This window comes from Callorhinus ursinus, unplaced genomic scaffold (genome assembly GCF_003265705.2).
Source record: "Callorhinus ursinus isolate GAN/ISIS: 27379988/994484 unplaced genomic scaffold, GSC_fseal_2.0 scaffold20, whole genome shotgun sequence".
NCBI classification, from domain to species: domain Eukaryota; kingdom Metazoa; phylum Chordata; class Mammalia; order Carnivora; family Otariidae; genus Callorhinus; species Callorhinus ursinus.
In genome coordinates this window covers 17,243,995-17,258,563 of record NW_027397082.1, presented here as the reverse complement: position 1 = coordinate 17,258,563, position 14,569 = coordinate 17,243,995, and the positions used below count along the sequence as shown (strand labels likewise).

Genomic DNA, 14,569 nt, shown 5'->3' with positions numbered 1-14,569 from the left:
TCCATCCTGCTTCAAGATTCAAATCGAGTAATATAATACCATCTTGAATTTTAGCTGAAGAATTCTATGAGCATGTGTTTCTGCTGTAAAAATGTGGTTACTGTATAGCACTCAAGTACTATGTTAAATGATCCACTAACATTTTTGCTTGGCCCATGACTAGTGGAATGTTACTGGGTAGGGTGAACTACAATTTCTTTCTAAGAACTAGATGAAGTACAACCATCCACTGACATCTGAATTTATACCTGTTGGATTCTGAGTGCACCCAACACTCTATAAGCCAGGTGAAGAAAATTTAGCTTCCATGTTCTACTTCAGCTAAAATAGCTACATACAACCTAGTACACTTGAAGTCAGACAGACATTTCAGTTGCTTACCTCCAGTACTGAGCCTTGCTTTGGGAAACTAAAAGATTTAGACCAAGTCACTGCCAGTTTTTTGCCTTCGTTGCATTTTGTACAGTTTTTATATTTTTGATATCTTGTAAATAAAGACAACCAGCTTTTCCAGGTTCATAATTTATTGTACAAATTGAGTATCACATGATGAGTTGACATTAGCTTCTCCAGGCATGGGAATATAACAGGTGAGGTACAGGTTAAAAATCTATAAACAAAGCAAAAATAGTTTAGACACAATTGTGTTCAACTCTACTTTTAAGGTATTCAGTAATTACTAATTTGGACTATCCATGAACCCCCTCAAATTGAATGTAAATTCATCAGATTCTCAGAGTCAGTAACCACCCTAAAAGGAAGGTATCTCTTAGCTTAATACAGTTTAACCTAACGCTTCACCTTTAACAAAAGAGCTGCCAACAATTCAGCATGATCCTGAATGTATGCTATTGGAAAAGTCTAGTGTACAAAGTAACATTTTAAACAGTAGTAAACATCTCAGAGATAAAATTTCTCCATTTTTGTAATGGGGTTTCTACCACTCTCCCCAAAGTTGGGAGGTACCTCATCTGGAAAACTGGGCAAAAACTACCTGTTTGCCAGGAATAAGTCATGGACCACTGCATTCTGGGGTATGTAGTCTTAGTCAATAGTTTTGAGATTGGAAAAGCTTTTAAGAGCAGAGGAAAAATTTTCTATGGAGAGCTACAGTAAATAAAGATCTGGGTTTTGGGTTTTCTGCACATTTACTACCAAAACAAATATTTATTCACTCAAGCATGGGCAAATGGAGGTTGTGGTGCCCCATAAGAAGAAAATGAAATATATGGGAATTTAAGGAAAATATAAAATTGCTTATATAAAAATTTGAAACTAGCAAAAAATAAGATATACTTGCAATGTATTTAAAAGGTTGGTTAATAATTATTACATAAAGGGCTTATGTAAGAGAAATAAGGTCTTCACAAAGAGAAGGACTCAACTGTTAAATGAAAAAATTTACAAAGGGAATGTTAAGAAAAATACAAATGGTAAATGGAAAAAATGTATAACTTCATTAAAAAGACATTTTCACTCATCAAATGAGCAAAGGTCAGAAACTGATTATTCAACATTGGCTAGTGCAAGAGACACCCTCTTACAAAGCTGGGTGCCCCATAACCTTTGGGGAAAGCACTTAAGCCTAAAACAATCATATAGACAACACATCATGCTCAAAAGTGTTCAATGCAATGTTATTTATATTTAAGAAATCCTAACGGAACAGATATAAATCATATATCCATAAATACTCATATATTCAAATAATAGAGGAAATATTTGTTATAAGACAATATTACAGACATGACTCATAGCCACTGGAAACCAAACAAAAAATATAAAAAGAGCCAAACCAAAATGTTAACAAAAATTATCAGGGTAACAGGATATGAACAATATTTTCCTCTTGTATGTAACTTTGCACAATGACAACAATTTACTTCTATAGTGAGGGAAAAAGCCCTAACAACAAAATGGCTGTTATAAACTTAAATGTCAATTCCTTACCGTTTATGTTGCTTTCACAGCTGGTGTTTTTTTAGACCTTAACTTGAAGTATAAGATGATCAAAGCAATGCCTCCATATGTGGCCAGTACACACTGAAAAAGAAAGGAGAAAGTAAACAAGAGCTTTTGCCACTTATATTATTCTAAAATATAACTGCTCAAAGGTATCATTAATACTTACATTCCTTCTACCTGTGAGAGTATAAGAGTTGAAATATTTTTTGATACCAGTGAAATGGAATTGAGCATCAGTTTCTGGACCTGCCATGATTTCAATCTTTTTTAAAAAAAAAAAAGAAAAAGCAACAATAAATTGGTTTGGATGCAATTTAAAAGAAAATTAAGTTTTGTTTTTGTTTCAAAGATTTTATCTTTTTAAGTAATCTCTACACCCAACATGGGGCTTGAATGCACAACCCGGAGATCAAGAGTCACATGCTCCCCCAACTGAGCCAGCCAGGCACTTTTTTTTTTTTTTCAAGTTTAAAAACCTGAAAAATCATTGCACATAGGTATTATGAGTTTTTTTTTATGTCTTACCCAGCACAGAAGTAGCAAAGATGGTAGAAAAAGCCTTGCTGGTAAGAGAAACTCAGAAAAGACTACCTTGGTTGCTACTGTATAACATTCCAAAATATGTATCAGATCACTTAGCAAGGAAGAGAACACAGTAGTCTCTAAGCTCCCCCACCCCTTAACCCAACATTGCTTTATAATTTTGTTCCAGCATGTGACAATGTGCATGGACTCAATCAGTTTTGAGTAGTTGAAAGTTGGAGCTTGTGATGATACATTTCAAAGTTTCTAAAAAGGGTAACCAACTAAAAAGCTCAACTTGGAACCCCTTTCACAATTTTTATGAAATAATTAAGATCCTCCATGGGAAGGAAGAGAAGGTATCATTTATTAAATGGAATTGATACTACCATTTTTTAAAAAATTAGCATTTTAACAAAAGGGATGCACATCAGAGTATAAGAACTGGAAGATTATTTCCACAGTTTAAAGAATTAATAAAAGCATGCTGGTTCAAGTTCTTAAAAATGGAGATCCTACCAAAATGCCATTATCAAAGCCTGTCAACTAGTTATAAAGAGCAGGATACCCATTGTCTAGGCTGCAGTGCGCTCAGCACCTAACCCCCACCCCGAGGATCCATCCATACTAGCTGTTGGTGAAGGCTGGAATCCCTACTCCTCACAGCAAAACAGATAAAAGATTTAAATATAAATAGTAAAACCGAAGAATCCTGGAAGAAAACATGGGCCAAAATTTTAATTACCTTAGGAAAGGGAAAACACAAAGGACAAAAACTAGACGGGAAAACATAAAAGTGATCAAAGAAATGTAAAATGAGGCTGATATTTAACCATCAGACTGGGAAAAATAAATAGTAAGAATGTGGGAAAATATGCATCTCCTCTGTTGCGTGAGTATAAACTGGTACAACTTTTCCTAAAGTGCAATTCTGGAATACCTATCAAATTATAAAATTAGTATACCCTTTTATGTAGCTGGTTCACTTGTTCTCCAGGAATTTACCCTTATAGAGATACCACAAAGGGAAACATGTTATATGGTTCAAGAACAATGACTGAAATGCTGTTTATGAAATAAACTGGAAAAACTGAAAGTCCATCTACATAGAGATGACTGGTAAAATGATGGTTTCCATTTGAGGAAATACAATGTGCATAGATCCTTATGCACTCACATGGTGTCCCTATGTAATGTTAAACAGTAAAAAAAAAAAAAAAATTCTATTTCTGGACATTGTATTACAGAGCACATAAGTGGTTCTCAAAGTCTGGTTCCTAGACCAGCAGCAACAGCATCACTGGAAACTCGTTGGAAATGCAAATTCTCAGGCCTGACCTCAGACCTATTCAATCAAAAACTCTGGGGCCCAGTAATCTGTTTTAATAGGCATTTCTGATGTAAGCTAAAGTTTGAAAGACACTGCAGTAATAGAAAACCAAATATTTGTTAGTAATTATGTAGAAAAAAAAAACCTCTGGAAAAATATGCAGCAAACTTTTTGGAGTTTTAAGTACCTATATTTTACACAGGCATGTATTTGTTATAATAAAAAATAACAAAGGCACATTCAAAAGTCATCAGAACAACACTTGAAAATTCGTATGTATGACCGCCTATCTACCACGACCGACGCCACGCCGAGTCGATTGGCAACACAGACGAGCCGGTCGAGGTCCGGTCGAGATTGGTAGGCAGTGGCAGTGACTCAGCTGGCTCTTGATGAAATGGAAGAGGGAGAGATCTGTGAGGAAGTCGTTGCTATGGAAACTGGCACTCCCCTATTTACCATTCAAAGGCCTTCAGAGGTGTTCACGTGCACAGAATTGGCAATGAAAATTTGGACAGATGACCTTAATTCTGAACAGTTGGAACAATGAAGGAAATCCAGACTTCCTTGGGCCTCCTCAGGGGCCTTGGCCTTTCCAGCTCAAGTAGGAAAATTTGCATTAAAATAAATCTTTATAATGTAGCTTTTATATTAACATTTCATTTTACTAGACTAGTTTCCCCCCCTTCATCTTCATGATACACTTTTGGATTCTTACGGTATTAAGTGGGTTTCTAAGAGAAACCCTACATAAAACAGGAGCTTAGTCAAATTATGAACTGATAACCCTAATACCTTATGTGTAACAAAAATTTTTAGGAGGATGTGGTGTCCAAATGAAACAATACTAAAGTGCTTTAAACTCCTCTCTACACAGTATAGGAGGAAGGCTGTGATATTCCACAGAGGACTAATTCTGACTGCAGGGAAGGGCACGGTATAGGAACTGAAATTTAGTCTGGGTCTTGAAGACTCTTGTGAAGGTGAGATGAAGGCAGGAGTGGGGAGTAAAATGTTGCTGGTGAAATAAACAATGGGATAAAAGCCTACAAGCCTTGGGGTCTGCATCCTTCAGCAAACTGCACATTACTTTTAGACAAAGATCAGGACCCCTTGTGCTAGAGCACCCTCTATGGAATTACTCAAACTGAAACCTTATTCCCTTTCGAATCGTACAAAGTTTAGAAAGACGTAAGGAAAAAAATTCTAAGGCTAATAATTGCACTAATTGTTAAATGGTAGCCCCTGGAGAAGTCTAAGCATGGGATCTTGCTCTTGTTTCTAATTAACCGGCCCACCGCTATTAAACATTAATGAAGCCTTCCACGTCTTTCTTCACCTGTGAAAAAAGGCCCAAAGTGACCAATTCTCCTCGCTACTTTCTCATTTTCTTGAAATTGCTATTTTCCTGTCTGACGAGACATCTACCTGGAATGGTGAGATCACGAGATAAAAGGAGGCAAAGTCGAGAACTACTCGGGTAACAGAAGCAGCCTCTTGCACTTCAAGGAGTATACAGCTCTCTGTTCTGGCTATCTCTTCCGCTGATCGGACACAGACTGAAATCTAACCCGCTTACGGCGGGCCTGGCGAACCGCAGGGGCTGGGCCGCACATACTCTCGCTTTGACAAAGGCTGCAGCGCAGCTAAAGAAGGCCTTGCTGGCCAGCTCCCTAAAGACAGCACAGTGGAAATAAGCTGCTATGGGCATACAGAGGAAAAAAGGTTAATATGGCCAGAAGCCCGAGTTTCATTCAATATTACGTCGCTGGGTGACCTTGGGGGACTCCCTTTGCTGCGGGCCTCTTTTTTCTCTATCGTAAAATACGATCTAAGGGCTTTCGCGAACTATGGGAGCCTCTGGGACCTCCTATCCGCCTCACCCCGAGGCTTCCCAGCCCTGGCTCTCGTTATCTCTAACTCCTTTTCCATTCTCCACTGTCCTCGCACCCCAAAGCGAAAACCTACTGGTGTTCCTGAACCAGGAGCGGTCGGATTTTTACGCCAGCCCTGTAAAGCGGAGGCGCGAGGCCTGAGCCCGGGTTCCCGTCCACACACCCACCTTGCAGAAGGCACCAATTCCGCCGCTTGTGTCCTTCAACGTACGCAGCTACCCCGCAGTCGGCCGGAAGAAGCCGCCTCCCCCGCACGCTTTCAACTGGCCAGAACGAGTCAGCCTTCAGCGTCGATTTGCTACGGCTCGAAGTCCCGCCCTTCCGCTTCCTGTTTCTAACTCTCCTCCCCCCGACCAGCCAGACCCAGCATGGTAACGGAAATAGGGTGTTGGGCCCGCCCACGCTTCCGGAACAGCATCGTTGGTCTCCGGGTGTACTGGTCTCCGCGTGTGTGACTCCTGTGATACGGGCACTGAAGTAGAAAGGTGCTGGCGTCGCGGGGCTGGTGAGTGAGGACAAGGGCGAGAAGGGAGGAAACCTCGTGGCTTCCAGGTCTGTCCCAGGACTAAGTTCTCTGGGTCCCTGCCATGCACCTACAGTGCTGGGTGAGTGGTTCGGGCCCCAGACCAGCTCAGAAGCTGGCCCCTGTAACATCACTTTCGGCCCCTGAGAAGTTGCTTAGGTCCCCTCTTTGCCTCTGGATCGCCTCTTTGAAGCTTCAGTTTCCCCTTGTCTGAAGTGACATTAAGGATCAAATTCCGTGCAAACTAGACTTCTCGGCTCTTTCCTATTTCTGCGAAGTATGCACCCACCTATTCCTGATTCTAGATTCAAGGCTTCCACTGGTCTTCACCTGTTCTGCAGTCACAGCCCTTTCTAGATCCTTATTCCAAATGTCTCTCAGAACCAGTCTCTCCTATCTTCCCTTCTTGGACCTAGTTCTCATTTGCATAGTTTCTCTGCTGTACTGCAATTGACTTCTACTCTGTTTACTTTCCTTCAGTTCTGTCTCTCTACCTGTCCAATTTATAGCCTGCAGTATATTTTTCTTGATTGCTATTCTATTTCTTCCCCTACTTAAGCCTCTGACTTGTCAAAGTAAACATTTTACTGCTCATATCTAGGTCAAAATCTTTCACAAAAAAGGTCCCCTGTCTTCCACAATTTAACTCTGATTATTATGCTTTATTCTCCCTGTGTCTAGTTAAACAGTTTTTCAAAGAAAGGAAACAGCAACTTCTTGAACAATATTTTGAAAAATTGCTGGTGATTATTGAAATATTCTGCTTTAACTGTTTCTGTGCCTCTTCTCCTGCTTTTTCTTTTCCACCTGTCAAAATCTTCTTTGTCTTTTAACAGCTCAAAGACACCTTCTTTAGGAAGTTTGCCTTCTTTACTGAAACCTCATCCCTTCCTATTTCTTTGTTTATAGTTTGATTTGTATTTTATTTATTTTAGTTTTTTTTTTTTTTTTTTTTTTTAGTAACTCTACACCCACCACAGGGCTCAAACTTAATGACCGTGAGATCAAAAGCTGCAAGCTCTTCTGACTTAGCCAGCTAGGCGCCCCAATTTGTATTTTAAATTATTTGCGTAATTGTTTTATTTTCTTAAAATTGCGCATGTTCTTATTTTTTTAAAAAATTTTTTTTTAAGTAACCCAACATGGGGCTTGAACTCATGACCTTGAGGTCAAGACCTGAGCCAGGAGCAAGAATCAGATGCTTAACCAACTGAACCACCCTAAGCACTCCAAAATCGTGCATGTTCTTTGAAGATAGGGACTTATATATTCATTTGTGTATCTCTGACTTAACTGTAGTTACTCTGTCATATTTACTAAATTGGATTTAAAACTTCTTTTCCTGGAGGAAAATGTATGGACTTGTGGTTTTAAAGCAGAGATCTTTGGAAAGATGAATTATGGGTTATCTGGGGCCTAGCATCAAACCATCTATTTCTTAGTCCTGAATGTTGTCTAGCACATTGGTGCTAGAACGCTCTATCTCTTGTCCACTGATCACAACCTTTAGGAAATCTGACACCAAGGCTACAGCTCACTGATGCTCTTTGCATTGTTTTTAGGAGACTCAAACACAGCAACCATGGAAGAAAGCTTCCCCCGAGGGGGTACGAGAAGGATCCACAAATCAGAGAAAACTTTGCAGCAGTCAGTTGAACAAGACAACTTATTTGATGTAAGTCGTGTGCTTATTTGATAAAACTCACAGAACAGTTTCTAGTATCCTTGTGAAGAATGAACCTTGTTTGAGAATGTGGTATTTTCCATATTTGTTTCTTTTTGAAGTCTACTTTTGTAAGTGAACTTGTTAGAGAGTCCATACCACCATGAGGCTATATTTTTTGAAGCATGGCATTTAGTACTTGAGTTTGCAGTGCTGTTGTTCCTTATTCTTAGGAACTTTGTGCCTTGTTGGTTAAGGTTGGAGAGAAAAGTTATGAAATAAGTCATGAAAGGTACAATATAGGGGATATAGTCAGTGGTATTGTAATAGTATTGTATGGTGACAGGTGGTAGCTACCTGTGGTGAGCATAGCATAATGTGTGGAGTTGTCAAATCACTATGCTATACACCTGAAACTAATGTAACATGTGTTAACTGTACTGCAATTAATTAAAAATAAAGAATGGAGAGAAAGCAGTTGGTGATTGATTTTTTAAAATGGGATCCTTGCCATATATAATGGTCAGAATTTGAATTGAAATTGACCATCTTCACCTAGAGTAGGCTCCAAATGCTAGAGGGAAGGGAACTAACATTTCATTGTATGGCCTTATGTGTATTTTATGTAATCTTTCCAGCTGCAGTGGAGTAGAGAATGTTATTCCATGATAAGGAACTGAGGCTGAGAGAGGTTACATATTTTAACTGAAACCACACAGCTTGTTATAGTGGAGTTGGGAGTTTAACTTGGGTCTCTGTGTCTCCATCTTCTTTTTTTTTTTTTAAAGATTTTATTTATTTATTTGACTGAGAGAGACACAGCGAGAGAGGGAACACAAGCAGGGGGAGTGGGAGAGGGAGAAGCAGGCTTCCCACAGAGCAGGGAGCCCAATGGGGGGCTCGATCCCAGGACCCTGGGATCATGACCTGAGCCAAAGGCAGCCGCTGAACTGACTGAACCACCCAGGCGCCCCTCCACCTTCCATTTTTACACACTATTCTAAATTGCTTCCTATAGTGGGGACCCCGGTGTCCATCCCAGTCAAGGGAGGAAGAACACAGGAGTGAAGGGGCCTTTGAAAATATGAAGAGGGCTCTCACCTTGGGCAAAGGGAATGTTGGTGACAGAGTGGGAGACATGGGATTGGAGCAGGAATTACAGGAACTCTGGGAGTGGGGTGCAGTGGAGGAGTAACAAAGCAAGGTGACAGGTGACCTGACGTTGAAGGGAAAGCCCAGGATTGTTTCTCTTCATTCTTTTGGATCTTTTATCCCCCCTCTGTAGATTTCTACTGAAGAGGAATCCACCAAAAGGAAAAAGAGCCAGAAGGGGCCAGCAAAAATAAAAAAGTTGAAAACCGAAAAGAGAGAAAGCAGCAAGTCTGTAAAAGAGAAGTTTGAAATCCTTAATATTGAGGTTTGTTACATTTTGATTTTGTTCTAAACGAACTACCTGGGTTGCTTACGTTTGCACATGTTCTTCCCTCTTTTTTCCTTCAATCCTTTTGTATATGTGTGTGTGTGTGTGTGCGCACGCGCGCGTGCACACGCGCCCCAATAGATATTATTACAGTTTGTGCTCAGAATTGAGCATTATCACCTTCGATTATTATTATTATTTTTTTAAGATTTTATTTATTTATTTGACAGAGAGACACAATGAGAGAGGGAACACAAGCAGGGGGAGTGGGAAAGGGAGAAGCAGGCTTCCCGTGGACCAGGGAGCCTGATGCGGACTCGATCCCAGGACCCTGGGATCATGACCTGAGCTGAAGGCAGCCGCTTAATGACTGAGCCACTCAGGTGCCCCTATCACCTTCGATTATTAACCAATGCCTGGGATCACGTGTTGTTTTTCTTTTTAGCTACTGAGTCCCTCTTTGTGCTTGTGTCTTAATGAAATCTGTGTTTTAGTAGATTCATAGGTTAGAACTGGCAATAACTTTAAACCTTTCTACTTCTACTCTTTCATAGCTGTGGAAATTCTCTTGGAGAAGTGAAGTGGTCTTTTAATGTTTTTTATGTTTTTAGATTATAACTTGGATATCTGTTGTAAAAAAGAAAAAAAACACACAATGATTCGTGAGGAAAAGATTGAGATTCAGCCTGCAGAAGTATTTTGTTTGTCTGATGTGATACTTAGAAAAATAATTACTTAACTTGGTGCCAACATTAGAAGAAATTTCACATAAAAATATGACTTCTGGCTTCTTGTAAAAATTTGAGAGTGCTGACAGCACAAACTCGCATTCCCTCGTGTTTGGAGTCACATGGAGCTGAGTGGTGGTTGTGCCCTTCAGGACTGGCATGCATACCCCAGACTGCCATTTTCTCCACTGGCCTGCTTCCTTCACTTGGCTGCCTGTCAGGCGTTTGAGTTTGGGTTGTGTGGAGTAAAGCAAAAGACAGAAGTGTCCTCCAGTGTCGTAGTGCTGTTTTACGGTGCTTGGTTAGCTATTTGATAAGTATATGGATGAAATACACATATTTCCTCTAGCTTTTATTTTTTTATTTTTTTTAAAGATTTTATTTATTTATTTGACAGAGAGAGACACAGCGAGAGAGGGAACACAAGCAGGGGGAGTGGGAGAGGGAGGGAGAAGCAAGCTTCCCGCAGAGCAGAGAGCCCGATGTGGGGCCTGATCCCAGAACCCTGGGATCATGACCTGAGCCAAAGGCAAACGCCTAACTACTGAGCCACCCAGGCGCCCCTCCTCTAGCTTTTATATGTCAGAGTTGGGACTAGAAGCCAGTCCCCCTAACATCGTCAGTCATTGTTCTTTTCCCTATTGTGCCCATTTCACTTTTTTTCTTCTAGTCCCTGTGTGAGGGGATGCGGATTTTGGGTTGTGTGAAGGAGGTAAATGAACTGGAACTGGTGATTAGTCTCCCCAACGGACTCCGGGGCTTTGTGCAAGTAACTGAAATTTGTGATGCCTATACCAAAAAGCTGAGTGAGCAGGTGGCTCAAGAAGAACCTCTGAAGGTAGGGGAAACCAGAATGTACTCTATAACTGGACCTAAGTGGTGTTCAAGTAGATGTAAAATTACAACTTTGCTCAATGCTAAGAAGTCAAGGCGCAAGGTGTCATGAAAGTTTAAATAGGAAATTTTTTTTAAATAAGAGGATTTTGACTTAGCCCAGGGAGTCTGGAAGACTTCCCTGAGGAAGGGATGCTTGAGCTGAGATCTGAAGCATGAGTGTGTACTGGGTAAAGATTAAAGAGTAAACAAGGAAGGGAGTTCAGGCAGAAGGAGCACAATATGGAGCAGAGAGAAGGCCAGTGTGGCTAGAGCAGAGAGAGCAAGGGAGAGTGGTTTGGGATGGGGCAGGAGAGCTGGGTAGAGGCTAGACCATGTTAAAGATTGGTTTTTAATTCTAGAACCAGTGGGAAGCCCTTGAAGTGTTCTCATTGGGGTGGGTGACATGTAGACAGCATAGAGAATAGATGGAAGAGGCATGTACTTGCTCAGAGACCAGTTAGGGGGTTACTGTAGTGGCCCAGCTCTGAGATTGATGCCAGGCTGTGTTCAGGGTTTACCTACTGAGGAAGTAAAGTCAATGCCCACTGATGGATTTGATAGGGGGCATGAGTCCTAACCTTCTGTTGTGTGTGACTTGATGGTCGGCCTTGCCATCCTGAGATAGAAACCCTGAGAGAGGACCTGGATTGGGAGAGACGATCACAATTTTATTTTTTGCTCTGTTGAATTTGAGGAATGGTTGAAACATCCAGTAGACAGGAGATTCAGAGTAGTCTGGGCTAGAAACGTACATGTGTGAGAATGCTTTGCATAGGTGGTAATTGAAGCTAAGAAGAGGGAAGGTGCCTAGAAGGAGCGAAAAGAGTGCAAAGAGACTGAAGGACAGACCCTTGAGTGAATCCTGACCCTGGAGGAAGATTGACCCTCAAGTATTTTTTTTCTTTTTAGACTTTATTTATTTATTTGAGAGAGAGAGAGCACGCGAGCGCATGTGCGTGCATGCACACATATGTGTACAGTGGGGAGGGGCAAAGGGAGAGGGAGGGAATCTCAAGCAGACTCCCCGCTGAGCACAGAGCCCATGCAGGGCTCAAACCCACCACCCTGAGATCACAACCAGAGCTGAAGCCAAGAGTCAGATGCTCAACTGACTGAGCCACCCAGGCGCCCCAACCAGTGTTAAATGCTTTTGGAAGGTCACATATAAGAAGGACTGAGAAATGGGTTATTGGATTTAGCAACATGAAGATCACTGGTGATTTTATTGGGAGATAAAGTGGTGGGCGAGGGGTGGAACACAGAGTGAGCTGAAGGGCGAGCAGGAGGTGAAGAAATGGAAATTGTGAATACAGACGACTCTTGACAAATCATTTATATCTGCCTGTTCTTTGGAGATATTTTGGAGGCCTTAGGCTGAAATCCAAGACTGTGACTTGGCCATAGGTCCCTTTTCCTTTGGCGAGTGGTTACTGTCTTCATCCACTGTTTGGGTTCTTTGGGGTCTGAGGATGAGAAACCACCAAGCGAGGGTTGGGCAGTGGTATGTTGGTTCAGGGGAATATGTATCAGATCTTTCTCATTTGTATTATGCAGGACCTGGTCAGCTTGCCTGAACTCTTCTCACCTGGGATGCTGGTGAGATGTGTGGTGAGCAGTGTGGGTATCACAGAGGGGGGCAAAAAGAGTGTCAAGTTATCTCTGAACCCCAAAAATGTCAACGAAGTGCTAAGTGCTGAGGCCCTGAAGCCTGGCATGGTACGTATGGGTTCAGGGAAGAGGGTCAGACAATGTGTGTTTTTCCTGCCCTGCCTCCTAGGAAGTATCTAGACCACCTTTTACTTTCAGCTTAACTGTTACACACAGCAGTGGGTGTTTCCCTGGGGAGGAGGGGAAGATCTCTAGGGTACCTAATGGAAATTGAAGGCTTGAGCCTAATCACATTAACTTGGAGTGGAGAAAGGGAAGGTTTTTTGGTGGCCAATAAAAAAAAAAAATGCCTCCAAGGAGGCTTAGCAGGGGTCAGGAGTTCCTCAAAGTGCCTTACTTACCAAGACTTGTTCTTTACAGATTAAGTCTTTTTCAGAGGCTATCTGGCATCTCTGGGGAATGCTCGAGGGCTGCTCTCTGAGAGCAAGAGTTAGGGTAGACAGAGCAGTTAGTCTGTCAGCTGTACTGATGGATAGCTCACTACTGCATCTCCTAGTCCTATGGAGATTCAGGAGAAATTAGTCCTAGCTCTGAGTCTCAACATCCAATAGGTATAAAACACACTCATATGAACTACACTCATCTTAGTGCTCTTGTAATTAAGAGGAAGGAGATCAGTATGATCTTTTTTTTTTTTTAAGATTTTATTTATTTGACACAGAGAGAGAGACAGCAAGAGAGGGAACACAAGCAGGGGAAGTGCAAGAGGGAGAAGCAGTCTTCCTGCTGAGCAGGGAGCCCGACGCGGGGCTTGATCCCAGGATCCTGGGATCATGACCTGAGCCGAAGGCAGATGCTTAACAACTGAGCCACTCAGGTGCCCCAGTATGACCTTTTAACTTTTAGTTAGAAGCAGTCAGTTTGGGACAGGCCCTGAAAGCTGGCTAGATAGGGGAGTAAAAGTAAGCCAAGTTGCAGGAAATTGACAAGTGTCAAAAGAGCCAGCTGTTTGGCAGATGCTGTTTTAGATGTTTCATCTGAAGAAATTTTCACAGCAACCCTGTGAGGTAGATAGATATTCCTCTTATACATTTGGGAAAATGGACTCAGAAAGATTTATGACTTGCCAAGGACCAAATGGTAAGAGCCAGATTTGAATTTCACACTGCTTCCCCTGAAATGTAAAGGAGGTTAGCAAGATTTTTTTTTTTTCCTTTTTTTGAAGTCTTGCGCTTAAAAAAGATGTGACAGCTAGAAGAGTAGTTCTGGATTAGTCATGGCTCTGGGAGTGACCTTGCAGGGCAATCTGGTTTACTCCTCTTTGTGTAACAATAGTCTTTCCTATCTTTTGAAAATTCTCCAGGGGAGAAACTCCTCTTTTTCATTCCATTCAGCTGTGTATAACACTTCTCACTGTCTGGAAACCATAAGATCCCTCAAGGCCTGGGAGAATTAAAGTTGATGTCTTTCCCTTTTTTATCCTTAAGTGGGACCGAAGTTGTTGGGGGTGGGCTTGGGGGAGGATTGTGGGATGATGTGTCAAGATTGATGGTGGGAACATTCATGTTTGGTAGTGGATTTTTGTTGTGTGACCCATTACCTTTGACTTTTTAAAAAAGTTTTATTGTTATGTTAATCACCATACCATCATATGTTAATCACCATATTGTTATGTTAATCACAAATTACATCATTAGTTTTTGATGTAGTGTTCCATGATTCATTGTTTGTGCATAACACCCAGTGCTCCATGCAGAACGTGCCCTCCCCCATACCCACCACCAGGCTAACCCATCTTTCTACCCCCCCTCCCCTCTAGAACCCTACGTTTGTTTTTCAGTCCATCGTCTCTCATGGTTTGACTCCCCCTCCGATTTCCCCCCTATATTCTTCCCCTCCTGATATCTTCTACTTTTTTTTTTCTTAACATATATTACATTGTTTCAGAGGTACAGATCTGTGATTCAACAGTCTTGCACAATTCACAGCACTCACCAGAGCACATACCCTTCCCATTGTCTATCACCCAGCCACCCCCC

General features: G+C 41.5%; 2 protein-coding genes across 4 annotated transcripts in view; one reads left to right on the top strand and one right to left on the bottom strand.

Moving 5' to 3' along the window:
• Positions 1 to 507: 507 nt before the first annotated feature.
• On the bottom strand, positions 508 to 6,012 carry ATP5MK (ATP synthase membrane subunit k). 2 transcript variants are annotated; one of them, XM_025880824.2, is made up of 4 exons: positions 5,880 to 6,012; positions 2,132 to 2,227; positions 1,951 to 2,043; positions 508 to 610 (listed from the first exon to the last, which is right to left on the bottom strand). In XM_025880824.2, the coding sequence occupies exons 2-3, from the start codon at positions 2,216 to 2,218 to the stop codon at positions 1,954 to 1,956; spliced, it is 177 nt and encodes a 58-aa protein (XP_025736609.1). In that variant the 5' UTR covers positions 2,219 to 2,227; positions 5,880 to 6,012; the 3' UTR covers positions 508 to 610; positions 1,951 to 1,953. The 2 variants fall into 2 exon arrangements, with proteins under 2 accessions (XP_025736609.1, XP_025736610.1); XM_025880825.2 differs by lacking the exon at positions 5,880 to 6,012 and adding an exon at positions 5,786 to 5,878.
• Positions 6,013 to 6,074: 62 nt separating this feature from the next.
• PDCD11 (programmed cell death 11) overlaps positions 6,075 to 14,569 on the top strand; it is a 51,765-nt gene continuing 43,270 nt past the window's right edge. For both annotated transcript variants that reach the window (XM_025880662.2, XM_025880661.2), the window contains exons 1-5: positions 6,075 to 6,217; positions 7,798 to 7,910; positions 9,184 to 9,315; positions 10,717 to 10,884; positions 12,477 to 12,638. In XM_025880662.2, coding sequence (XP_025736447.1) covers positions 7,818 to 7,910; positions 9,184 to 9,315; positions 10,717 to 10,884; positions 12,477 to 12,638 — 555 coding nt within the window. In that variant the 5' untranslated portion in view covers positions 6,075 to 6,217; positions 7,798 to 7,817. The remainder of the gene's footprint in view (positions 6,218 to 7,797; positions 7,911 to 9,183; positions 9,316 to 10,716; positions 10,885 to 12,476; positions 12,639 to 14,569) is intronic.

Bases quoted from the DNA above. Each gene is read 5' to 3' on its own strand.
- ATP5MK (XM_025880824.2), bottom strand. From the start codon at position 2,218: ATGGCAGGTCCAGAAACTGATGCTCAATTCCATTTCACTGGTATCAAA. The intron at 2,044-2,131 runs GTAAGTATTAAT...TTTCTTTTTCAG, and splicing joins CTCTCACAGGTAGAAGGAAT to TGTGTACTGGCCACATATGG.